Source organism: Seriola lalandi, unplaced genomic scaffold, assembly GCF_002814215.2.
Source record: "Seriola lalandi dorsalis isolate HSWRI2012SDOR001 ecotype SW California unplaced genomic scaffold, Sedor1 jcf7180002053697, whole genome shotgun sequence".
In the NCBI taxonomy this organism is placed as follows: domain Eukaryota; kingdom Metazoa; phylum Chordata; class Actinopteri; order Carangiformes; family Carangidae; genus Seriola; species Seriola lalandi.
The window spans coordinates 101,190-128,564 of record NW_019524250.1 but is presented as its reverse complement, the minus strand read 5'-3'; the positions used below and the strand labels follow the sequence as shown (position 1 = coordinate 128,564).

At 40.1% G+C, this 27,375-nt stretch overlaps 1 protein-coding gene across 2 annotated transcripts; it reads left to right on the top strand.

Annotated features, from left to right (window-relative positions):
• The first annotated feature begins 929 nt into the window (after window positions 1–929).
• sf3b3 (splicing factor 3b, subunit 3) lies at window positions 930–27,375 on the top strand. 2 transcript variants are annotated; one of them, XM_023401572.2, is made up of 27 exons: window positions 930–1,058; window positions 1,742–1,876; window positions 2,323–2,478; window positions 2,822–2,992; window positions 3,268–3,440; window positions 3,757–3,898; window positions 4,314–4,426; window positions 4,731–4,868; window positions 4,995–5,098; window positions 5,295–5,460; window positions 5,565–5,660; window positions 6,525–6,597; window positions 7,554–7,705; window positions 8,780–8,935; window positions 9,411–9,566; window positions 10,874–11,017; window positions 11,978–12,100; window positions 12,757–12,911; window positions 13,202–13,376; window positions 14,132–14,337; window positions 14,517–14,673; window positions 18,162–18,287; window positions 20,678–20,890; window positions 21,159–21,257; window positions 25,335–25,478; window positions 25,671–25,775; window positions 25,917–27,375. In XM_023401572.2, exons 2-27 carry the CDS (start codon window positions 1,807–1,809, stop codon window positions 26,055–26,057), a joined length of 3,654 nt encoding a protein of 1,217 aa, XP_023257340.1. In that variant the 5' UTR covers window positions 930–1,058; window positions 1,742–1,806; the 3' UTR covers window positions 26,058–27,375. The 2 variants fall into 2 exon arrangements, with proteins under 2 accessions (XP_023257340.1, XP_023257341.1); XM_023401573.2 differs by having other exon boundaries at window positions 964–1,006.

Below are 27,375 nucleotides of genomic sequence, written 5' to 3'. Positions count from 1 at the left end.
TTTTAAAAGATTAATGTATTACAATAAGTGATAAGACGCTAAGAGACAGGAGTCTGGTAGTTATCCTGATCCCAGTTCACAGCAGAGATGAGACCAGCTGTTGGTATCAGTGAAGACCAGTGGGAACAGGATGGACAGGACACAAATGACACAAAAAACGTCATATGCAGTATTTTGTATTATTCCGGTATTATAGGAAACTTTGTAATCTCCCACTACTGTGAGTTTAAACATTTTTTGATCACACACCAGGGATTAATAATATATGTATATACGTGTGTGTGTGTGTGTGTGAGAGAGAGAGAGAGAGAAGTAGTATAAAGTAACAGATTAGCTACATACATGTATTGCAAGACTATAATGGACATTTATTCACAATCAGTTGTGGGCTAAAAAAAACCTATGACAGTTATGAGTTGTGGTTATTATTATTTAGACAGTTTGTTTATTTATTTAGCTAAACTCTCCTTAAATTGACCACTGCAGCCAGCACGTTTGTTCACAACGCGCAACCTTTACTTTGAAGACGAGCAGCCTCCGTTTCCGGCTCTCGACTTCCTTGTTCAATTTTCATTCAATTTTCATGGAACAAGTTGGATAAGCCGACGCTGATTTTAATTGTACGTGTTCATTCAATGGGACAATAACAAACTCAAATCGTTAACAGCATTAAGGCAGCATCGGCTAAAGAAGAACGAGCTCATAAACGTCAACACATTTACACACATATGTACACAAGTAGGCCAATAAAATTAAGCAATACCCCCTAAACTGGCATTTTTCATTATACAACGTGAACAACATGTGCGGGCCCTCGCCATAATATAATTATTTTTTTCTTGAGGTCTTTGTCGGTATCTGCTGGACATTTTTCGCTACTGCAGCACGCGTCAAATTTCTATCAGGCACTGTGTTGGCCGCCTCTCGTGACGGTGTTTAGGCTGACGAAGGACCCCCGATCGGCGGCTCGTCGTTGGCTTCCCGGAGTTGCTGAAAAACTATATATGTAAATGGAACTTTATCCATCTGAAATCTGAATCATCTTATTTAAAACGCCGGTAAATATTTTATTCTGTGAATCTGTAGCTTGTCCGTAATTAATTGGACATTGTATGCATGTGGAGTGCGCACCGTGCAGCCTGTTAATAAGCAAAGAAACAGAGGACGCGTCAAGGGAAAAGTGGCGCTTTGTATGAATGGGCTGCTCTTAGCCCGCTGAATACAAGTTAACATAGGATCCGAATTGGCTAAATGTGTGCTCAGTTTTACCCCAGGAATATTTCCAGGTGAAATAGGTTACCCTATTCTACCAGGCGTATAACCAAAGAGATAACTTCGCGAACAAAAGTAATTGTTGAACGTTACTTTACTACTTGCTAAGCTAACGTTTAGTAACGTCAACTAGCTAACGATAGCAGTGCTCTGCGATTGCTGGCATGTAAACAAAAACGTTTTGGGTCGGGTAGTTATTTTAACCCTCTGCTAACTTCCTGTAGTTTTATTTTGAGGAGTTTATTAGTTTAGAAAGCAGTTGTTTGATCTACAGTACTACTTCCTCTATAGTGTAACTCAAGCTCAATTTGATTATCCCTCCAAAACAGGCACCTCGTTTGTCATCAGTGGACCTGTGCGTTTCAATTGCCTAATTGTCACATTTCAAATTTCTTCGGTTAAAAAAAAAAAAGTGTACATATATTTAAATTTGTCCATATGCTATTGGTTTCCTTCCCTTTTGCTACAGTTTTGAGCCAGGCTAAGCGCTCTGTTTGCTGAAAGATCTTGTGGGGAAGCTACTGAAAGGGAGCCATGTTTCTCTACAACATCACGCTGCAGCGTGCCACTGGCATCACCCATGCCATCCATGGAAACTTTTCAGGTGAGCTCAGGATGCTGTTGTCTGCCCTTTACTGCATGCCCACTCTTCCTGTTTGTTTGGGTTATCTTTATATTGAATATCTGTCTTTACAGCCTGCCTGTTGACAAGTCTGTGCTCACATTATTGATTTGCTTATTGGTAGAGTCTGCTTTTTTTTCTGTTTGGATAATTTTATTGTTTTATTATTGAATAACTACAGTTCAGGGTTGTGCCTCATTATTTCTGACAGTTGTGGTTTGGATCTAATGCAGATTGGAGACTGTCTTAATTTCATCACACAAGTAGTCATTAGCACACACTAAAACACACAGGCCATGCTATGTGAATAGAAAGCAGAATTATGAAGAAACCCTGTTAAATTAATTCCAGGGCTTCAACTATAATGAATTCCTATCTGACGCATAAAATGTGCTTAATGCTAAAATGAGTTGTTTGTGTTTTGGTAGGAACCAAGATGCAGGAGATTGTTGTTTCTAGGGGAAAGATCTTGGAATTATTGCGGCCAGATGCCAACACAGGAAAGGTGCACACTCTGCTCACAGTGGAGGTGTTTGGCATTATCAGGTCCCTGATGGCTTTCAGACTCACTGGAGGAACCAAAGGTACGTACCCGTGGTCAAATGCACTTGCATGCATGTGTTTGTGACTACAAACATGGATTATATATTTAAGAGCAACCCTCAAAAATGTATTTTTACCCTAGATAGTTGATTTTCATGACATGGATTGTTGCATGTACATAGTTAACCACTGTTATTGAAATTTTCTATTTAAGTGAGAAGAGTTCTCTCTGCTTCCCTTAGATATAACAAAATTAGCATGTCTGACCTTGATGTTGGGACCTCACAAAAATGATTGATAAACTGCTGAGAGGGGAAAAGTATCTTTTTGTTACACGAACCATCTTTGACTGTTGTATATTTGTGTCTGTGTGTGTTTTTGTAGATTACATAGTTGTGGGAAGTGACAGCGGCCGTATTGTCATCCTGGAATATCATCCATCGAAAAACATGTTTGAGAAGATTCACCAGGAAACGTTTGGAAAGAGCGGCTGTCGGCGCATTGTTCCTGGACAGTTCCTGGCTGTGGACCCAAAAGGCAGAGCTGTTATGATAGGTATGAATTAAGAAGACATGATATTAAAGGCGTGTTTCCCACAGGTTGAGAATTTATTTGTGGTTGTGGGTGGCATGGCGTGTGACTGAGTAGAGCCTATATATGGTAAACGCTGAAAGGATTTGCATATTTGTATGTAATGAGCAGTTGACCAGATGAGAGATATTGCTTTTGTGTTTTATTGTAAAATTTTGCCTCACACATTAAATCTTACAGTTCCCAGTAGTTAAATGAAACTAAGCATTTTGGATGTATGTTGTCCTTCCCCTGTCTAGGAGCAATCGAGAAACAGAAGCTGGTTTATATTCTGAACAGAGACGCAGCTGCGAGACTGACCATCTCCTCTCCACTGGAAGCCCATAAAGCGAACACACTGGTGTACCATGTTGTCGGAGTCGATGTTGGCTTTGAAAATCCCATGTTTGCTTGCTTAGAAATGGACTATGAGGTGAGTTCATGAAAACTCATGGTTATGAAGAAATTTACAGAGGATAATTACACACATCACACTGCTGTAGATGTGATGAGTTTGTCATGTCTCTTCTCTGACTATCACTGGAGAAAGATTTAACACCTCTGATCTCAGCACATTTTAATTTGCTTAATTTACTTTAATCATAAGTAAAGCTTATTAAGCATTTTTACATTTTGTGTAACAGTTCAAAGTTGATGCCTTCTCCACTGTCTAATGCTATTACTGAGCCTAATAATGGACGCACTTTGCCAGCCCCTGATCCTGTCTGTTGATATTTGTTTGTTTCCAGGAAGCTGACAATGACCCAACAGGAGAAGCTGCTGCAAACACGCAACAGACGCTCACCTTTTACGAGCTGGACCTTGGCTTGAATCATGTGGTCCGCAAGTACAGCGAGGCTTTGGAAGAGCATGGAAACTTCCTCATCACTGGTAAGCGTTTGGACGCAGGTGGTTGTGTACATCAGGGCTGAAACAAGAGTTTTACGACTTGTCAGCTGCTACAGTATTTGACTGGAAGCTGGAAGCAGCAGAACTTTTTCATATTGCATTCGTTTTCAGAATTGGCAGGCATACCTGTGAGAATTTTTGCAAACATCACAGTGTTGTAGATATGATGAGTTTGTCATGTCTCTTCTCTGAGAAACTCTGGAGAAAGCTTCAACATCTCTGATCTCAGCACAAGTTTACCAAGACATTAACACATCAAAGAGCAGCATAGAGGAGCAAGTGGAAACCTCTGAATATAAAACAGGCCGTTGTGCTTTTGGGCTCCAGCTGTTTTCACTATTTTATTCATGATTCTGTAAAAGAAACACACCCCACTAAATGCTCCTCTCTGTTTTAGTCCCTGGTGGTTCAGATGGGCCCAGTGGAGTCCTGATCTGCTCTGAAAACTACATCACTTACAAGAACTTTGGAGACCAGCCTGACATCCGCTGTCCCATCCCGCGACGCAGGGTGAGTCCTCAATGAAAAACATGGTTCGGTTTTTTTCTCTTAGTACATCTTCCTACGAGAATGACTTCAACATGTGACACTTGTCTCAATCGTAAAAAGAATATAAGCTATGTTTTAGTAACGAGTTGCAAAGCCAGTACTATGATTTCAAGTGGATGTTTATGTGGAAACTAATGATTTAAGTCACTACAGCTACTCCTCTTGTTTTTCAATATGTGCCTGGTAATTTTTGCCCTCTCTAAGCACATTTATTCATTCTGCTTTCCTGTTTCTTCCTCCTCTTCTCATCTGTCCCGTCCTACAGAATGATCTGGATGACCCAGAGCGTGGCATGATATTTGTCTGCTCAGCCACCCACAAGACCAAGTCCATGTTCTTCTTCCTGGCACAGACTGAGCAGGGAGACATCTTTAAGGTTACCCTGGAGACAGATGAAGAAATGGTGAGCGCAATTGGAAAATGCCATCTCATAGTTCATGGCCACTGGTTTTATGTTTATAATACCTACCCCAATGCGTTATAGCAGAAAAACATATTGTGTTATAAGTAAGTCTGTGTTGTTTCGTAGGTCACAGAAATCAGGCTGAAGTATTTTGACACAATCCCTGTGGCAACAGCCATGTGTGTCCTGAAGACCGGCTTCCTGTTTGTGTCGTCAGAGTTTGGAAACCAGTAAGTTTAAGGCTGTACATCATCTGTGTTGTTATTTATTTCCTTGTTGTCCTCCCTCTTTAAGTTTATTTGTCTTGCTTCTGAAAGAATGTTAGTCCTTTCACCCTTTTGTATGATTCCAGAGGTTAAAATATCATGTTGCTCTTTTTCTGTCAGACCTCTTTTCCTCATGTTGTTCTTCCTCTGTTTCCTTCAGTTACCTCTACCAGATCGCTCACTTAGGTGACGACGACGACGAACCTGAGTTCTCATCTGCAATGCCATTGGAAGAGGGAGACACCTTCTTTTTCCAGCCCCGCCCCCTCAAAAACCTAGTGCTGGTGGATGAGCAGGAGAACTTATCACCCATCATGTCCTGTCAGGTGAGTGTGCCACAGATTCAGTAAGAGGAAAGAAAGATGGAAGAAAGCAAGAACAGTGCAAGTCTTTACCGGCTCGTTGTTCACTCTCTTCCTGTTTTTGACAGATTGCTGATTTGGCCAATGAAGACACACCTCAGCTGTATGTGGCCTGTGGACGAGGTCCAAGGTCAACTCTAAGGGTCCTTCGGCACGGACTCGAGGTACACACACACACACACACACACACACACACACACACACACACACACACACACACACACACACACTGTAACATGCAGGTGCATGTGCACACACATACTCAGATGGCTGTGAAAGTGATGAGTTTTTTCATGTCTCTTCTCTGAATAAAAGCTGAAGAGTCTTTAAATCTCTCTGATCTCAGCACAAACAGAGTCTGTAGTTTTGATGTCATGCTTTGTCACCACTGTTAGTCTTTGTCACTTGCTGCTTGTAAACTTGGCTCAAAACAATCACTGGGTTATTGTCGGTTGGCATTTCTGGCTCTGGGTGTGTTAACATTGTTACTTTCATGAGGAGTACAGATCACACCTGCGAGTATTCACATACATTCTTGCTGCAGGGCTTTCAAAGATGTTTCCCCAGTTACATGTGTGCACAATAAAAAAAAAAAAATGCCTCAGGCAGTTGAAATGTGAAAATATGAAAGAAATATTTTGTGTGGCACATTTAGTACTGAAGGTTAACTGGAAATCCTAAAATCTCTCACAACGCAACATGTCTGTCTCTGCATTTTATTAGAGAGGGAACATTACGTAACCCAAGGAACTTAACCAGTAGTTCATAATTGTTCTGCTGCGTTCTGTGTAGACAAACTGCATTTGCACTTGTTTGGTAGTTAACACTTCAGTTGTTTATTTTGAGGACAGTAAATGTGAAATGATCAATATTCAGCTGTAGCGTGAAGGTACCAAGTGGCGCATGAACAGTCAAACTAAAAAAACATTAATATAATCTTTGTATCAGTCGTTACAGTATCATGATAACATATGTGATTACTGATGAACATTAAATCCTCTTCTTGCTCCTCTGTTTGTCTGGATCAGGTTTCAGAGATGGCTGTGTCTGAGCTGCCCGGTAACCCCAACGCTGTGTGGACAGTACGCAGACACGTGGAAGGTAATAACATTTCTTTTCTCTTTATTTCCCTCCTATATCCCACTCCCTCACTTTCGTCACTTATCTGTCTGTCTCTCGTCTCATCTTACCATATGTGTGTGTGTACATCGCACTGACCCGAGTCGCAGTGATTGGCTGAGTAGCATGTCGTGACCAGTGTCGTAAAGGCTAGAAAAGATGCACCGGTTAAAATAGAAATGCTCCGTCGAAATGTAATAATTCTCAATGATTTATAGGTCCGGGTCTGGATAGGGCGGCGTCTTTGTGTTCTCTTCTTTTTTCTCTTGAATTGTGCATTTCCAAGAAGTTGTGTGGTTTCTACATTTTGTGAGTTTACCCCACAGACAGGTGGAAGAGATCAGTCATTAGGTGTGTCTGTGTGAGAGTGTGTGTGTGAGTGAGAGAGAGGGGAGAGAGTATCTGGGACAAATATCGACGTTTCGTTTTTGGATTATTAGCCGCGAACTTGTTCCCTTTCAGCAAAATGTCAGTTTTTAATGAAAAAGATGGTACCCTTGTTATTTTTGTAGTTCAGAGTTTCTTAATTTGGGGTTGTAAGTAGTAACTTCACAATCCATTTTAGCTTGAACACGCTCTCTTCACAAACTAAAAGTACATTCTGAGCCTGGACACGCACCACGGGACACTGTTGCTGTTTGGCTGAGCTTCAGTAATGCAACCGCGTACAAAGTGACCATAGATACTTCAGTTTTGTTTCTGAAATCTAGCTGGAATATGAATGTCACCCAAAGTAGATGTGTATTACAAGTCTTTATTAATATGAATAATGCTTTTAATGGCCAGTGCTAATTATACAGCAAATCACTCTGCTGTGCTGCCGTTTCTGTCCCATGTGTCTGTTTTTCTGTCATTTATTCATCATATGTAGCCTCAACACAGCCGTGTTATTTTTCTCATCATTGCCTTTGGGTTTTCTTTATTCCTTTTATCATTAGATGAGTTTGACGCCTACATCATCGTGTCTTTCGTCAACGCTACTCTGGTTCTGTCCATTGGGGAGACTGTAGAGGAAGTGACAGATTCTGGATTTCTGGGAACAACGCCCACTCTCTCCTGCTCCCTGCTGGGTGAAGATGCCTTGGTGCAAGTGAGTGAGATGCACCTTTTAACATCATTTTTTACTCATACCTGTTATGATCTCAAGATCGTATCAAGTAATAAAATTGATGCATGAAGCTGTCCTGACCATTTTATTTTATTTCTACTTCACAAATTTCACATATAACAGGAAAATAACTGCCTTTGCAAAGATTCGTTTTAAATATTTGTATGTAGTCATCACTTAATATTCCACAGATTTTTGTAATAGTGTTGAGACGGTTTGTTTCCAATTAAAGACCAGTATTAACTTTGTTTTATGAGGCAGATTAAAATTTTTAAGATGTATTACATAAATATTTACTCATAATCTTTCATGCAAAGTATTTAGAATTGGACACAGATGAGTATCATTTAACAGCTTGTGTGTTCTGCTCCCTCTGAGTTTTTCCTTTTTTTTTTTTTTTTTTTTTTTTATGACTTGATTTGGTCCAAAAAAGAGCGAGCATGTCACCTCAGTCCCAGCCTCTCTATTGGCTCTCTATTCACTTTAGAATCTAATTTAAGACCTTGCTAATTGTTTTCAAGGCTCTAAATGATCTGGTGATTTGTTGGCACTTAGATCTGTCAACAAACCGCTCTTGTATTTCCTACGGTCACAACTGAAACTAAAAGGTGACAGAGCTTTTGCAGTTGCTGCTTCACGATTGTGGAAAAAGTTGCTGTTAGAAATAAGATGTGCTCCCTCTGTCTGTTTTTTAGGCTTAAGACACATTTTTAATCAGTGGCCATTTTGGTCCACTAATCTTTTATCTGTTGTAATGTCTATGATTCTGTATTTGTCCTCAGTTGTTTATTGCTGTCATTGGTATATTTCTATTTGTGTTTTTAAATTCACTTTATATATTAATATCCTTTGTACAGCACTTTGGCTAGTTTATGCTGTGTTTAAATGTGCTTTAGAAATAAACCTTACTTACTTAGTTTACTGTCTTGAACCGTTAGATACAGGAACTGATATTGGAATAGTAAGAAAAGAGTGATCACTACAGTGATTTGATATCATCAAGAAAATAACCCCTCCTTCTACACTATTTCTGTCTTTCCATCTTTTCCTCCACAGGTGTACCCAGACGGCATCCGCCACATCAGAGCAGACAAGCGTGTGAACGAGTGGAAGACTCCTGGTAAAAAAACAATTGTCCGCTGCGCTGTGAACCAGCGGCAGGTGGTGATCGCACTCACTGGAGGAGAGCTGGTCTACTTTGAGATGGACCCGGTAAGAACGTAGATGTTTTTGTTTTTTGTTTGTGCTTGCATGGCCAAGACTTTTTTTATGTTTTAAGTTGAATGTTGCTTCAGGGAACAGATTTGTCCTTGTCTAAACTGTCTTTTGCTTTAAATTTAAGTAAAATAAAAATTCTGTGTTTGGGAGGCAATAAAACTCAATCAGTTGAAAAACTAGTTTGTTTAAAAGTGGACCGCTGTGTAGACTGTTATGACGCCTCAGTGTGATTGTGTTTCTGATGCGCACATGCTCAGCACTTCGTAGTTTATAGTGCAGGCTTTGAACATTAATCACTATTTTTACCAAATTGGCGTCTTAGACAGTGTAAACAGAATGTTGTTGACTGTCGGGCTCCCAGAAAATCATTAACTTCTGTTTCTGGTGCCGTAATAGACGCAGCAGAGAAGTGAGATGACTGAGGGGTGTAATAGTGTTGCTCTTTGTTTCCTTCCTGCCCTTTCTGTAGTCCGGCCAGCTGAATGAGTACACAGAGCGGAAAGAGATGTCTGCAGATGTGGTTTGCATGAGCCTGGCTAACGTCCCACCTGGTGAGCAACGCTCTCGATTCCTGGCTGTTGGACTGGTTGACAACACTGTCCGAATCATCTCCCTGGACCCTTCGGTATGAAACGATACATAAGTTTGTTGATGAAAGTCTTTTTCCAAAAGTGTTTGGGGGAATAAAATGAGTGAAGTATTGTTGTAGTCACACTGTTGCCTCATATTCAGCTAATCTTGCTAGCATGGTTTTAAGTGGTAAATCGATTATTTATTTGTTTTTTCCTCAAGTAATTTAGCACCTAATTAATATTATCTAAACACACCATGAACTAGTTTGAAACCACTTTCATCTGTTTCACTGATTGACATGAATCCCCTCCAGCCAAAACTAAGCTGTTTAGTTTCTTCTCTGGTCAGTAACAAGTAATATCCATGCTTGTTATAATAAGAGTTATGCCTGAGCCGTACGGGAAAACCTGATGCAACATGAAATTTGAGTCCTGCTGAAAAGGTGACCACTGAGGAATCCTTGGGCATAAAATATTTGTTTTTAAGGTCACTAGAGAACTCAGCTTCAGGCCTCGGACAAAATGATAACTTTAAGCAAACCAGACTGCTGTTATTTACCTATCGACTCAAACAAATGTCCAAACTTGAACCTTGAAGAAATGAATGGAGCACACAAGTGGTTGTTCATCTATGATGATTGACTTTTATATTTGGTGTTGGTCTGTTAGTGAGTTTGGGAGGCTGATTTAAAAAATAAAAAATAAAAAAAACTCCATAGCTGAAGATAGAGAGAATAAAGTGATTTATTTAAGATAGGTAAAATATAGTCCTCAAATTATGCAGTGTAATTTTGCTGCAAACCATGGCTGTCAGTCTCATCCACCCTTCTTTCATCAGATTTAATAGGTTCATTTTTAAAATAAGTCAGACAGAATATGACACTTTTCCACAATTTACCCGAGAGATGGAGCAACAGAGCTCCTTTGTGGGTATGAAGTTGTTCTTGAGAAAGATGCTGAAGGCAATTAGAAAAGCAATATGCCTGATAGTTGTGACAGTGACAACAATGGTGAGAAATAATAAAATTATTGACCAGGGTCTTGATGGATTTTATTTGATTACTTTTATTTTGAGAACATAATGTTGCCTCAAACCAAAACTTTTAATTCTGAGAGTTTTAACTACACCTCTGAAGTGATTCCACTTTAATCAGGTGGAATCAGCACTGACACATTCACTGATTACTTATTATTCCTGAAAGCTCCAATTAGCTTCAATTAACTGAAGCAAGAACGGTTTATTTTTTATGTTTTTAAAAGAAGAGAATGTCTTTTTTATTTGTAGTTAGATTGTTTTGTATGTTGGGAACCTTCTGTATGTTGAAATAGTTTTAACCCTCTGAATCTTCATCATGTTCAGGACTGCCTGCAGCCGCTGAGTATGCAGGCCCTGCCAGCCCAGCCAGAGAGTCTGTGTATCGTAGAGATGGGAGGCGTTGAAAAACAGGATGAACTTGGAGAAAAGGGAACCATCGGATTCCTCTACCTCAACATTGGACTTCAGGTGTTTTTTCTCATTCACTGATTTGATTCCAGAAACATCACACCCCCCATAAGACAGTCATATCTACAGTATATGCACTGGCTCAGATTGAACTCAGAATTTTGCATATTCATGAATTAATAGTAAAGGCACATATAACACAGTCTCACTTGGTCACATCAGTTTTCAACTGACAGTGACTCAGAGACCACCTTCTGTCTAAGAAGCTACGTTAGGACAACTGTTGTGTGGTGTAAGGTTGAGAATTGAGGGTTTTTGTCTTACCTCTTAGACACTGACTATTACTTTTCACTGAAACTTGCAAAACTCTGTTTTCTTGCCTAAAACATGTAGTAAATCTTTTTAGATGCAGTATAACTTAAATTTTCGGGTGAGAATGGTACGTTATGTGCGCACATGTGACGTTCAGGATGCATTCCAACATCAGCAAAGAACAGGCTACCATGAAACACTATTTTATTTTATCCTTAAAGTGACCATGGCTTTTTAAAAATGTTATATATTTGTGAATATTAAAATTCATGCAAACAATAATTAGTCCATAGAATATGGTGATAAATAAACAAATAAAAATAGTGATTCCTACACTGAAACTGCATTATTGAATGCATGGGCAGGGACCACCTGCAATGCCTTCACAGACCACTAGGGGGCTGCAGACCACCCGTTGAAAATCCCTGTCTTGTGAGTTATCCAGGAAGAACTGGGCAATATTCAGTTCTAAAAATATCTGCAACAACCTACGATGTCTAACCAGACATTTAACCAAGCAATTACCAACAATCCAGCGCAGTAGTCTGGAGTTTTAATTATTATCATGCAGTTACGGTAATTGACATGAAATTAAGTTGTCTATTTACATTTATAATTTTTGAGGCTGTTTGTGACTGATTCTCGTGATGTGAATTATAGACCATTTCATCTAATGTGTGTGTGTGTTTGTTTGATATCCTTTCTCAGAATGGTGTGCTGCTCAGGACTGTGTTGGACCCAGTAACCGGTGACCTGTCGGATACAAGAACACGCTACTTGGGGTCACGACCTGTCAAGCTCTTCAGAGTCAGGATGCAGGGACAGGAAGCTGTATGTGACTCATACTTTTACTTATAATGAACACTTGGGCCGGGAATCTCAGAGTAACTTACAATACAATACTAGTATAAATTGCCCAATATAAAGATGGTATCACAGTACAGAGATTCTGCGATACACGATACATTGCAAGACAGTCATTAACAATACATCACGATGTGTTAGTTTAGGGCCTCTTTAACGCACACACTGACTGCAGTTTGTCCATGGCTACGTGTGCCATCACTCCAATGTAAAATGACAATAAACTGGCAAAAGGCTGAACTGCCAGAAAGCAGAAGAATTCTGGAGTTAAAGTGTTAAAAATAATTTAAGAACACATTTCTCTCAAAAAATAAAAACATTTACAGAAAAACCACATTCATGGCTTTAAAAGCATAATGAAATTTTATATAAAACTTGCAGACTGCAGTCTCTGTCACCTTCCAGCTATAATTCAGATTCATTTATCATTTATTCATTCGCTAATGTAACTTATGGGAGGATTCTTAACATAAAACTTTTAGCTCTAAGAACTAGTGAGGATTTGTAATTTCTGTCATTTTAAAGGCCAAACAACCATGTGATTAATCATGAATGGAAGATGAATTGTTGTGAAAATAATTTGTTGCAGCTGTAAAATATAAACTCTTTCCTCGTATTGACAGGTGCTGGCAATGTCCAGTCGTTCCTGGCTCAGCTACTCGTACCAGTCTCGCTTCCATCTGACCCCTCTGTCATATGAGACTCTGGAGTACGCCTCTGGCTTTGCCTCTGAGCAATGCCCAGAAGGTATAGTGGCCATCTCCACCAACACATTGAGGTATGGATACACACTTCAACAGTTTTGACATGTTTGCATGCAACTTAGGCAGCTTTGTTTTGTTCATTAGAATACCTGAGTTGTCTGTGGTGGGACAGCCAGGAGGGAGCTGGGCAGCCGGCCTGAATTTCAGACTTTTGGGATCGAGGGATTTATAACACTTGTTGCTTTTGTTGCACTTAACTTAACGAGAGAAACGACACCGTAAATGATAGTAAAATGCAGTGGAGACTCTCACACTGTCTTTCGTCCTCTCCTCCTCGTTTCTCCTCTCCTTATCTGTCTGGCAGAATCTTGGCTTTGGAGAAGTTAGGGGCTGTCTTCAACCAGGTGGCCTTTCCTCTGCAGTGCACCCCAAGAAAATTTGTTATCCACCCGGAGACCAACAACCTCATTTTGATTGAGACTGACCACAATGCCTACACCGAGGCGACCAAAGCTCAGCGAAAGCAGCAGATGGCTGAGGTATGAAGTGCAACGTCAATGAGATAATAATGGTCTTATGATCATACTGGCAGAGCTAAAATTAGCTCCTCGGCCCTGAAGGTTATATATTTGTCATAGTCAAAGCACACCTTTAAAAGAACCAGATGACACAAATGACATAATGACCAATAACTTGGTGTAATTGCTGGAGTATTGATGTTTTCTGAGAGGCCAGACTGTTCAGAGTACAGAAACCACCCAGGTTGAGCATCTGCTTTGACATCACACATTTTAAGCCAAGGCCTGAAAGTAGCTTAGTGTTTCTATTTTGGTGATTTGAGTCAGGGTCAGCAGGCCGAGGGCAGTTTTCCAGTTGTTTTCAACATTGTTTATTACAGTGTTTAGCACAAGTCCGCAGGAGCAGTGAAGAGGTGAAATGTTTTTTGATTTAATTTGGGTATTTGATTTGTATGAAAATAAAAAGGGCTGCCCCCTAAAAGTTGAAGACTTGAGTTGATAAAAACATTAAACATACATTGACAAAGTTAATAACCCCATGAGAATCGAACTCACTGAGAGGCTCCACGGTGCCCTGAAACCGCAGTGGGCTTTAGCTCAGTATCAGACCTGCCAACCTGTATGCATTTTGACGTCAAAGTACGCCGGTACAACTTAACACTCTAAAGTACCGAAAATGCTGGTGCTGCCTTTTGGCCATTGTTTCAGCTGTTTCAAAATGCCATAGTGTCCTTTCACCCAACCTCTCTCGTTATGTGATCCTGGTGCCCCTGCAGGAGATGGTGGAGGCTGCTGGCGAGGATGAAAGAGAACTGGCCGCTGAAATGGCCGCTGCCTTCCTCAACGAGAATCTCCCAGAAGCCATCTTTGGTGCACCTAAAGCTGGAGCCGGGCAGTGGGCCTCACTGGTGCGTCTGGTCAACCCCATACAGGGTTCAACATTGGACCAGGTGCAACTGGAACAGAACGAAGCTGCGTTCAGGTGAGCAAGATCCAGCTCAAGTAGAAAAATGTTTAGTTTTTTAGTTTCTTTCATTTGAGAGATTGTTGAAGTGTATAGAGAATACAGGCTAATGTCTGATTCTGAGATGAAGCAGAACATTTGTGATACTGAAGGAACTCTTCTCACTCTTCCCTTTTTCATTGTTTGATATTTTCCAGTGTGGCCGTGTGTCGTTTCACCAACACAGGAGACGATTGGTATGTTCTGGTGGGTGTTGCCAGGGACATGATTCTCAACCCCAGATCAGTGGCTGGTGGCTTTATCTACACCTATAGGCTGATTGGTGGAGGGGAGAAGCTGGAGTTTGTTCACAAGGTGGGTTTGACTGACGCCTAATCCCAGATGAAATTATTTCTTCCTCCCTTATTTAGATTGATGAAAAATTTTTTTGCTGCATTTCTTTTTCTCTTCTGTTTTGAAATGTATTTTTACATGCAATGGACTTCAAGGAACTGGATTACAACTTACTCATTGACATAGAACAGGCAACAGAAAAGGGAAAACTCATAACATTTATTGGCTGCTGATAATGCAAGTGCAAAAAAAAATTGCAGCTGTTCTTTCTTTGCCTGTAGGTGGCAAACCTTGTTTACATATTGTGCCGGTCTAAACTGTTGCTGCTATTGCCTGTGTTGGCCTGCACGTGCGAGTGATTTTGATGTTTCATTATAGCCTGACTAAGCAAAAGAAGCACAGCGTAAGGGAGTGAACATGGAATGTGGCCAATGTGACCCTGATGTCAGGCACTTGTAGATGCATTTTGCTTTGGAGGAAGTGGGATCATATCACATTACCACGTAATGCATGGAAGAGGGTGCTAATTGTCCAGAGAAACTGTTCTATTATTAAAATGCGGATTAGCAGGTCATCAGGCATGACAGCCCTGAGTAAATTTTCAGTGACACCAAGCACCGATGTCACTGCCCCTGGCGTCACGCCCCTCTCCCCGGGCAATTCCCCAGAAACCCGAGCCGCATGGAGGCCATCAGGGTGATTCAGCCCACATGCAATTGTTACCTGATGTGGATTAACAGGGGAAGTGAGTCATAAGTGAGTTGTATTGCATAGTGGTGTCAGCCACTTCTTTCATATTGGAGGAATTTCCCATCCACGTAAATAGATCTGATATTGAATCTCTCTGGTCTAAACACACATTTTTACTCATGCATATGGATACCCAGATAGATCACAGATTATACATACTCAAGTACAAACATGTTTGCACAGTATGACCACCTCATGCGCTGACTACACACAGTGGGACAGATAATGTCATATTTTAGACTGCAGGCCTTATGCAGGCCTGATCGAATTAGCTAGCATATAGCCACTAAACCGGAGTAATGCTTGACCACAGTTCAGCACAGGCATGTGGACATTTACCTCAACAGGAAGAACACAGCACTAGGCAAACCAATATGGAATGCTGTGTTTCCCATGAATTACCGAGAATGTGGCGGCCTGCCTGTGTAATCTGTATGACCACTCACAAACACATGGACAATGCACCATGGGTCATAGTTGGTCTATTCTCAAATATGATATATGAATTGACATTGCTTTTCAGCACCAATCGATCTGACAGCAAGCACTAAAGATGGGTGAATTGTCATTTAGTCACTGCCCTGTTTTGTGAAAGAATACATTGCAACAAGGATGTGCATAATATGGCGCAAGTCCAGCTACCAGTTCCTATTAGTGCACACTTTGAATTGCGCTTTGAATTCTCAAGGTGGTAGACCATTAAATCTGCAAAATAAAGTGACAAAGGCTGCTCAAAAAAATCGTCCCAAAAAAAACAACCAGTGCTTGACTCAGTTGCTGATAGCTGATAATTTATTAAATCACCCAACCCCTACTCCTCATGAGCCTTAAGCTCTTCTCTTGACACTACTGCTGACACCAAAGGTCTTCTCTCGTTTCATTTTCTATTTGCTCTGTCTGTCCCCCCTGTGCTTGGTGTAGGGCAACTGTTTTGATAATGTCTAGTAACACTGTAGTGATTGATAGTCCAGCTGTAATACAAAGCCAGCTCTAACTTTCTCTGTGATCACTCATTTTAAATGTCAGTGTATCCAACCTCACAGCACAGCTGCTGTCATAAAGCTGCAGGTTTGATCGTTTTATCAGACAATGTAGTAATCATGAAGTGATGATTTTATTTCCAGGCTCAACAACTACAGTGAATTTGGGAAGTGTTCAAACCCCTTCACTTTTTCACTAAAATAAGATTAAAAGATCCCCTCATCAATATATGTTCAATACCCCGTAGTGACAAAGTGAAAATGGAACTAGAATATATATTTTTTTAAATTTATTAAAAAGGAAAAACTGAAATGTCACGTTGACATAAGTATTGAGAGCCTTTTCTATGACGCTTGAACTTTAGCTCAGGTGCCTCTCAGTTTTCTTCTTTTCATTTAAAGATGTTTCTATACTTTTTTTATTGGAGTCCACCTGTGGTAAATTCAATTGATTGGACATGATTTGGAAGAAACACCTGTCTATATAAAGTCTCACAACCGACGATGCACATCAGAGCAACTTTAAACAGTTGCACTCTAAGAGGTTAGTACAGCAGTCCACAAAACCTCCAGTCCAACCTGCAGTGAGCTGCAAAGGAAGTGTATCAAAGCAATGACGTGCATGTTTAAAAAATAATTGAGTGCTGACGTGAATGGCTGTCTCTGCTTCCTTTCAAAGGAAAGTGTCAGACATGGCAAAACATACTATAACGTCACAAGACACTTTGTGATTCTCCAGAAAGGAAATGGAATAATTTGGATTGTCAAATTGTGTTGTAATTGTGATCAAGGCACATCTTAGACAAGTATTGAAAATGTTTCACTTGTGACCAGTGTAATCTTGTTTCAGAAATGTAATTTACGAAAATATTTCCAGTTTTTTGATCGTTGAGTTTTTTTTAGAACCGCTGTAATTCCAGCAAGTCCTACCGTAAGAACAAACTATTGCAAATATTTTAAATCTATAGTTCTTCTTAGAGTCATGATATCCAATCTTTTATGGGTCACACAACAAAAACTAAATTCACAGTTGTGGTTTTAAGTTCAGTATTTACTTTTATTTCAATGGCAGTGACATAGAAAAAGGGATACCTCAAAATAATCTGATTGGAAGATTTAAGGTCAGCAGCTTGGTCCCATCACAAGATTTGCTAAAGTTATTATCTTTTGCGGGAGCCATTTAAAGGACACAGTGTTATTATGCAGGCAGGTACATGATATTTTTTCTAGAAGTTTGCTGCATTTCATTTTCTGTTTTTAACTTTAAACTTGCATTACATAATGGACAGGGCAAAGTGTACAATGCAGGGGAAGGCAGGAACACAAAAACAAGTAGTTCTCCCTGTAAATGAACACGCTCGACAAACCTGAAGATGAATACTCTAACATTGTCTTAAGCTAATCTTCCACGAGGCACTTAAATACAGTTATGGTGTAGCACATTCGTGGACGACACACAACAGCACTGATGATAACAAAAGTCCTCGGAGAAACACTGATTACTATGTAAAACCCTACTACAAAGAGCCAAGGCCACTCTTTTCCTTCACACCTTCTCGGATCCCTGTTATGAGCCGGGGGGATCTGTAGCTTATGTCCAAAGCTGTCTTTAGTGAGACATTGGACCCTTCTTCAAAGAGGAGCTTTTCTATTTTGTAAAAAAAATCTGAGCTGTTTCTGTTTAAACAAGCCTGCATCTTAACCTCAATTCTCCTAAAACCTGTCTGAAAGTAATCCAATAAGCTGCAGCTAATTAATTCTCTGTGTTTTGATTGACAGACCCCGGTGGAGGACGTGCCTTTGGCCATTGCTCCATTCCAGGGACGAATCCTGGTGGGGGTTGGGAAACTGCTGAGAATCTATGACCTGGGCAAAAAGAAGCTGCTTCGCAAATGTGAAAATAAGGTAAGGCAAGGCAGAGCTGCTAAAAAGCTTGAACGGTTATTTCACTGTGTGAACGGTCTTGTGCCTGCAGTTTTATTGTTTTTAGCTATGATTGAGGGACATTTTGGATAAGTAATCCAAATTTTGTTATACACATGTAGTAATCACTTGTCACTAAAACTTCTGGCCACAAACTTGACACTCAATGATAATTTTTTTTAGCCTTTTTTTCAAAAAATAAAAAAACAAAACTGTAGATCTGTTGCTGGGAAAGGAAGCTAAAAGTAAATTTTAATCTACTCAGCTCCATCGACATTAACACTCAGAAATTTAAAAATGCATCTTTTTCACTCTATTTTGATCTTCCATGCATAAAACTTATCACTGAAGCTCATCAAAGAGGTTAAATGTGACTGGAGCCTTTAAAAAAAAGTGCAGATATACAACAGTATTTAGAAACATACTTCAGCTTTCACCTGACCCCGGACTAATTGATTAGTCAGGGAAACCATTCATACCCTGCTACATAATACACTTAGTCTTCGTCTGCCTTGTAAATTGAACAAATTGGCACTGCAGCTGCCACAGAAACAGGCTTTAATGGATGTAATGGTATGAGTTATGCATATCTGTGCCTAAGTATATTCACTGTTATCCATATAAGTTTTAAAGTAATGCAATGTAAGAGTAAGCTGATAATTATAGACCACATATCACAGTTGGGCGATTTGTCTCAGCCTTGATTCGATAATTGCTACATCCGTTTATGAAATGGGTCATTGTAGGAATAAATTTACATTCACAAAGAATCCAGACAAACTGGGTGTAGGCATCTACATGGTCTATAATAGTTTGCTACTGTTAAACTCTAACCTGACACGCCAGATTTTGTTACATAGAACTGTCTAGGAAGACTTCATGGAGATTGGAAAAGGCCAGGTCCTTCCAAAAAAATACTTGGCAGGTGATCACAAGTGAGAAAACCATACACTTAAGGAAAACAAAACTTAGAGAAACCCAGTTAAGGGCCATTATTGTGAAATAATAAGCTCTTTCAATTGCAAATCTACCTGTATTCACCAAATTTCGCAAATTTCTTATCTTCACTGTTAATAAATGAAATAAACTATTGAACCAACATCTGTAACATCAGTAATTTCACCTTATTTGCTTGTAAATGTCAGTGGAAATGAACTTTAAGCACTGTTTCTTCTCCCTGTGAAGACAAAGATGCTGTTTTCTTTTTTTTTTTTTTTCAATCTGTCAGTGAATGACAGCACTGGTTTAAACTAGTTCAGTATTAAATTCAATAATGACAGTCTCCTGCTCTTCCACCTCCTCCTTTCTGGATTTAATATAAATCTGAAGCACATCCACTTTAAATTAAGCGGCAAGATGAAGCTTTCTAAGGACAGCAATTATTTGTCAGAAGTGCTTTCTTTTCACGAAGAATAAACAACTTTCATTTGTTCACCTTTTCAAGTAACCCTTTGTTTACGCTGGCTTTGTCAGTTGCCTGTACACGGTTGAGAGTGTTTGACAGATTCACATGGTTTGCTTCAGCAAATTCAATTTAAAATAAAGTAATTGGCACTTAGATTTGAGGTGGGGTTGTCTGTCGAGGTTAGTACAGGAAAACTAGAAATTGAGCTGGTCGACTGAGCAGCACAAGTCTGGTGGGTGAGTGGAAAATCATCTGCATGGTGATGTGATAAAATGGTTTAATCTCCCACACAGTTCTTTCTATCATTATATAAACCTAAGACTAAAAGTTTTGAAGCACAGAACCTGAAGAGCAAAAAAAAAAAAAAGAAAGTGTGACTCAAAACACCGGTTTTATAGACCATGTAATATTCCATTAAAGAAATTGGCAGAAACTTTATGAGGTGGGAGATGCACTCGCCATGTGTGTGAGGACTTGAGGGCACACACAGAACAGCTGCTGTTTACAGCGACAACCGCACAAGGTGCCTGTAAAAGGCCCGATTGATGCCCAGTTGCAGTAGAGTACTGTTTCTGCCTGTTCTATTGCAGACAAAATACATGGCTTGCATTTGATTAAGGACCTCATGAACACAAAGAAGTGTATGTGCTGCAGCTGGAACAAAGATCTGTTGGACATTGTACACCAGCTCATGATTGTATTTCTAACAGTTCCTTCCTACCTAGAGTATTTGTTTCCTCCCTGTTTTATTGATCATATCCTTCTGTATTTAACTTAATTCGTTTTAATGAATAAGAAACTGGAACAATGAACTATGAATGAAGTCAACAAGCTTGTTAAGCTTGTAGAACAGGACTGCATGTTTCCCTTGTACAAAAAGGGAGGTTTTCCTCCTTAGTACACATGTGTAGTACCTTTTTGTGTTTCATCAGCTTCTCTACCTGTACTTCATTGTTCTTATCTCTAGCACGTACCCAACCTGGTGACTGGTATCCATACCATCGGCCAGCGTGTAATTGTGACAGACGTCCAGGAGAGTCTGTTCTGGGTTCGTTATCGACGTAACGAGAACCAGCTCATCATCTTTGCTGACGACACATATCCACGCTGGGTGACAACGGCCTGTCTGCTCGACTATGACACCATGGCCTCCGCTGACAAGTTCGGGAACATCAGCATTGTAAGTACAGGAACGAGGATTGTTGGGTGTATTTGTATTGGTAGAATAATTCAGAAATACCACTTTTAATTGAAAAACACACTAGAATTGAGTATGTAGTATATAATGGTAGAAGAATAAATCACAATTGTCTTTCTGGCAAAAAACATTGAAAACATCAACCCCAGTCAAAACAAATTGATCTGTCCCTTGTGTGTCTTTCTCACATAAGTGAAAACCTATGGAGTTCTCTGTGACTGACAACAATAAATCTGATTGATTTAACCAGGTGCGTCTTCCCCCCAACACCAGTGATGATGTGGATGAAGACCCCACAGGCAACAAAGCTTTATGGGACAGAGGCCTCCTTAATGGAGCGTCACAGAAGGTAAGATTTGGGTCAGTGCTAAAGGTTAACCAGCGCCCCAGTCTCAGGTTGCAAACAATGGTCAGTCTTCCCGTCGCTGAGAAGTGTCCTCATAGCCTAATGCTGCCCCCACGTTTTCATGCAGGGATGGTATTAGCCAGGATAAGAGCAGTGCCTCATGTTTGCCTGACGTAGTGCTTGGAGTTCTGCTCAAAGAGTATTTTTTTTTTTTCTCTCATCAGACCAGACAGTCTCTGTCTACATGTGCTCAGAGTCCTTTAAATGCTGTTTGGCAAACTCAAAGCAGGCTGTCATATTTCTTTTACTCAAAGTGGCCTCTGTCTAGCCTCATAGTCTGATGAATGAAATGCTGTTGAGATGGTCATCCTTCTGGCAGGTGCTCCCATCTCAGTAAAGTCATTTCTCCTGTATGTTCTACCTAGGTGCTTGCCCAAACTAAAGTATTTCCAGTAGGTAAGAACACGGCTCTCATGGACAACGTCAGACTGTGTGCTACATGTGATAGGACAACAAGTTCATATGTCTGATCAGTTCAGTTTGCCTCTGGTTGTTTGATACTCCAGTCAATTTGTAAACACATCTCAAGGATAATCAAAGCAAACAGATGGCACTGTACCCGACCATAATTTGCAGTGCACAGCAAAATGGTCTGAATATTATTCCAAATGTAGAGTCTAGATTAATGGACAAAATGGCAGTCTTATCTATTTAAGGTTCAAATCTACATTACAAAGTTTGCAAAAAGTGAAAAACTGATTGTCTGAAGCCACTGTATGTAGAGAGAGCAAGTGAGTTCTAACAGTAAAAAAGTCACTTGAGGTTTTTTAAGGTGTTTCAGAAAGAAACACTGTGTTGAGCCCGGGTTGGCCATGTTAAACAGACCGGCTTCTGCAATGGCTAAAATGTCATTCCTGTGCAGGACTCTGGCCTGATACACTAATCTGCCTCCTCCACCACTCAGACCTCCAACCGCCAACACACACAGACACAACACACACGCGTCACACAAACAGCACAACACCGTCAACCACAAGTTTAACCTACTCACAAATGCTACACAACTAGCACACACAGCATCACTCTTACCATATTTAAATCAAATATGGTCAAAAACTGTTTAGGTAGCAGATAGACTGGGAAAGTCCCTCCAATTTAGACATTATGACTTGGTCCCAGTAGTCTTTGTGACACAGTGTTTGTCCGCTATTTCTGCCGTAGCGCACACTGATAGACAATTTTGTTTGAATGTGGAAATGTACTGTGTCTGTTTATAGATGTGGTGTGGATGCCTGTATTTCTCCTTATCCAGAATTTTGTGCGTGCGTGTGTCTGCGCGCGCCTGCATGTTCACATCTGGCTGGTTTAACTTAATTACCCATACATGGCTTGACTAAATGCTGTCTTACATTAAATTAGATGCATTCCACTTTTATTTGATTAATGTATCTCAAAAGATCAAGGTCAGGGAGGTACAGCTGTCTGTTTGGCAAAATGAAAGGACCGACTGTCCTAAGCCCAAATGTCATACAGTGTGAGAGTATGATTTCTGTCGTGTTGTTTCTAATTGTCTTTCAATTTTAGTCGATGTAGGAATTCCATTAGTATGTAAAAATTTTCACACACTTTTATTGTCAAAACATATACAACTGAAGTAATCATAAAAATAAAAGTTGAAGTTCAGGTCAAACATTGACATAAATCACACAAGGATCAACATACATGGGGCAGAATTTGCATTTAAATCAAATTTTAATTAGTGCATTCATATGACTGAATGAAGAGAACTTCTTTGTCACACAAATAGTCACCAATTTGGCTTCTCTAATGAGTTAAATGCAAGTTTTCAGAAAACGGGAGTAAACCCGTTGGCTCATATTCATCACACTTATTTTCTCAGTGTTGAATTCCTTACCTTCTTCGGTTATTGTGGCCCAATATCTATTTTGGTGCTCTTCCGTCACGTGCCTTCCAAGCATAAGTGTTTGAACAGGACCTGGGGAAAACTTCCCGTCCCCGAGGCTGCATTAATCTGTAGATTTCCTTTCCGTGGTTCTTCAACACTTCAGAAACAAGTAATGTGTGAATCTTTTGTAAAACTGCTTAGCTTTTGTTGTCCCAATGTGATATGTTGGAATCCCCCACAACAGCGTGTGAACAAAATATGCCTCATGTATTCTCAACATGATGACAAGCGGCTGCAGTTTGTGACCAGATGAAACATTCGGGGGAAAAAAAAACATTTGGGCAGTTTCAGTCATGAACCACACCAGTGCAGATGTTTTACTGTGGCCAATAAATGGGGAAAGGATTAGTCCTGTTCTTGATTTTTCTGTAACGGAAAAATCTGAGATCCCTACACAGCAGTACAATCCAGCTGAGTGCTAATAAAACACAGGCAATACAAAAGAATCAAAGATGAAGAAAGGGTTTTGCTGCACAGCAAAAAAATCTTTTGATCAACTTGAAACTCTGTACTCATTTAAACATTTTCTTAGTGGAAGAGAAAGTAATGTGTTTTGCCCATGCCTCATCTGGCTCACTCGTGGCTCTACGGATCGCTATGTCTGATGACATAGCCATCAGATGGATTGGCACCAAATTTTTGGATATTGATTGTCACCTGAGGATGTATCCCACTGACTTGGTCCCCTTAAATCCCCTTACATTTCCTATAGCGCCACCGTGTGGTTGACATTCAAGGTTTTGCTATAGACTGTTAGTCTTGTTTCAATTAGGCAGTTCAGACAGTAGGTCTGAGGGATGCACATGCTGATTCATCACAATCGTTGATGTGAGTTTTGCATTCAAAGACTGAACCTACAGGTTTGACCGTGAGACCTTGGACATTAAGAAAGTGTGCCAAAGTTCCCCTGAGGGAAAGGGGGATAGCAGTGATGGTTTGTATACACAGTGTACAAATATTGAATGGCTGCAGCAATTGAAAGCATAGATGGCTTTGTCATCTGTTAGTGTTTTGAGGTTTACATTCATTCTTGAGAAGGGCTCATTTATCCCCAGTAAGGAGATGACATTGCTGGTCTCATTCAGACCTGTTGTTTCCCATCAGAGAGAAGCTGTGTTCTGTGTACGCCCGGCTCAGTTGTGTCTTGGCACAGAGTGAATTTTAACTATCCCTAGTTTGTGCTTTTTTTTTAGTCTCATGGTGTCAGTGTCATGTATGTCCTAAATGCAGTTTACTCAGACTAATACTGAGGGTTAAATGCTACCCAATGCTGCCTTTGTATCCAAGGTACATCCTGATTATTACCTCCAATTACTGGCAAAGAAGCTTTTGTTTTGATGGTTATTGGATTACATCTGACCCTTCAGATCAATTTCCTCTAGGTAAAAGATGACAGTGTGTGACTTTTTTTTGACCTTGGCACAGAGTCCACTGTTCATGTACTTTATATACATGCAGCTGTCAGTAGGGATGATTTTGAGACCAGAAATGGCTTCAAGTGACATATCTTCATCTCTATATGTATGCACAGTATGAATGCCATGAAATATCAGTCTAGGCTTTCCACACCATCGAGTTCATAATCGAAGTATTAATTATAGAACACATAGTTTCCAATATTGTCTGGACAATAACCGCATTTCACCATTTTAAACTGTTTTGATTCTCCTTGTCACATATGTAGATTGTGAAAGGTGACTAGATCTCTCAATGGCATATTTGACCTATTTTTTTGAAGCAATGTTTTTGTTTTTTGTTTTTTTTGGGTGATCAGTGTAAAAAAAAATAAAAATCCATATTTCATCACTTCTAATGATGCATGTAATGGGGATTACATATATCCATCTTATGCAAGATCTGCATGGCTGCACACGCCACAGTTTAAACTCAAGAGCCATACTTGAGCAGCGCAGTGCTAAGTACATTTAAATCCTTTCCTGTACATTTAAGTGCTCTATGGGAAATCAAAATCTAGACGAGTTAATGGATTTTTCAAACAATTTGGTTTGGAGTCACATCAGGTAGTGGAGAGCCACGAGGGGTCACAGGTTGGTCAATCTTACTTAAGCAAAAAACACATGAATGTTTTTTCTCCCTTTTCTGTCTCTCTTCAGGCTGAGGTCATAATGAACTACCACGTAGGAGAGACAGTGTTATCTCTCCAGAAAACCACTCTGATTCCTGGAGGTTCAGAGTCCTTGGTCTACACCACACTGTCTGGAGGCATCGGCATACTGGTCCCATTCACATCACATGAGGTAAAACACACAATGTGTAGTACTTGTTTCCATATACATCCACACACCAAGTTCTAAGACGTTATGGCATCGTTGTGGCCCTCAAAAGCGACTGTCTACTTTTCATTACCTACATAACTAATTAATTTTGGCCTTATTTCCTGGCCTTTCAATTTTATTATATCTCTATCTTCTCTTTCTTTTTTTCTCCAGGATCATGACTTTTTCCAGCATTTAGAGATGCACATGCGCTCTGAATTCCCTCCACTGTGCGGTAGAGACCATCTCAGCTTTAGATCCTACTACTTCCCGGTTAAGGTTGTTATCTTGTTTGTATTGTTATTGGAAATACCTCATGTGAATCTGATCTGTTCATTACCTCTGTAGACTATCTTCAAAATATGGATTTGAGCATAATTAAATATCTGTCATTTTTGTCTTCTCTGTTCTTTTCTCCAGAATGTGATTGATGGAGATCTGTGCGAGCAGTTTAACAGTATGGACCCTCACAAGCAGAAGAGTGTGGCAGAAGAGCTGGACAGAACGCCACCAGAGGTCTCTAAGAAACTGGAGGATATTCGCACTCGCTACGCTTTCTAATCATCCACACAGCCTCACCTTCACCCAGAAGGGATGGACGAATACACCTTTTATAAGACTATTACACCTGCTGCTGTGCCACAGTATGCCCCTTTAAGGACACAGATTGATGGAGACTTACGGATTGCTATATGAAAAATGTTCAAGATGTCACAAATATTGATTTTATTTCCCACACATTGGTCAATTAGGCTGCCAGTCAAACACACCTTTACTTTGCCAATGCAAAGGACTATTCAAAACTAAAACTAAAATGTGTGTGAACAGTCACCCACACAGTGATGTGAAATGTCATCCTGTCATTCCGCCATATACATACTTTCTGACAAAATTACTGTGAATGTTGTGTCAGATTTTCCACACCTCCCCTGTGCTGGTGTCAGCACAAACTACACATATGCAGCGATACCATACCAAGCTAACATTACAGGGAAACATCACAGGAAGTCTTGGTCATTAGCTCACTTAACATTGTGAGACTGTGGTGTCATAATTACCTCCATTCACACGTATAGCTGTGTGAACAACCTTCACACACAGATGTGTGAATAGAATTCACACATCTGTGTGTGACACTTTTGCGCTGTCACCCGCACACTTTGAGCACGTACACACTGATCCCAAATCATCTGTCATCATCTGTAAGCAAGTGAAAAACATTTTATTTAAAGATGTTTTAGCTCATGTCAAGTAGAACAGACTAGTTATTCCCTAATGGACACAATGTGTAGAGATTGGATTCCACGCTGCTTGGACAGAAGACCCTTGACAGCTGAGCATATTTTTATTGTCTGTAAACAGGTTGTTTAGTGAGAAGGTGATTATCATTTTGTGTGTCCTCCATTTTTGATTTCAGCAAAACATGTTTTTGTATGGTGTGATTATTTTAAGGTGTATTGATTGGAATGATCTGTTATAATGCATTTACCGTAGTCCCAGACGGTATTATTAAAATCTTTCTTAGCCCCTGGCCCTACCTACGTCTAGTTGATAACTTTGGCCCCAGGCTCATTAAATCACTTTGCTCACTCGCAGCTGGGAACCAGACAGAAGCCGACCTTTAACCAAGTCCAGGCCACGGAAGAAGTGTTGCCATAATGTGGCATTAGACGATGGGTGAACTCAGACTAAATAAGTGGGTGGAAGAATACTGAAGGTTTGCACTGGGTGTTGTTCTTCTCAGTCCTGTAAATTCCCAACCTCAGCCACAGGCACAGACATAGACATAGCATTCCACGGTAGTCACTGAATTTAGGGGTTTGTGGGACAGGGGCAGTGGTCTGTTTTGTAAATAAAGATGTTTTTTTGTACTTTATAA

What these genes read in the sequence shown, in the direction of transcription:
- sf3b3 (XM_023401572.2), top strand. Translation starts at nt 1,807, where the DNA reads ATGTTTCTCTACAACATCACGCTGCAGCGTGCCACTGGCATCACCCAT. An exon ending in TCGTCAGAGTTTGGAAACCA is followed by an intron (nt 5,099 to 5,294) that starts GTAAGTTTAAGG and finishes TGTTTCCTTCAG; the next exon opens with TTACCTCTACCAGATCGCTC. An exon ending in CACCCATCATGTCCTGTCAG is followed by an intron (nt 5,461 to 5,564) that starts GTGAGTGTGCCA and finishes TGTTTTTGACAG; the next exon opens with ATTGCTGATTTGGCCAATGA.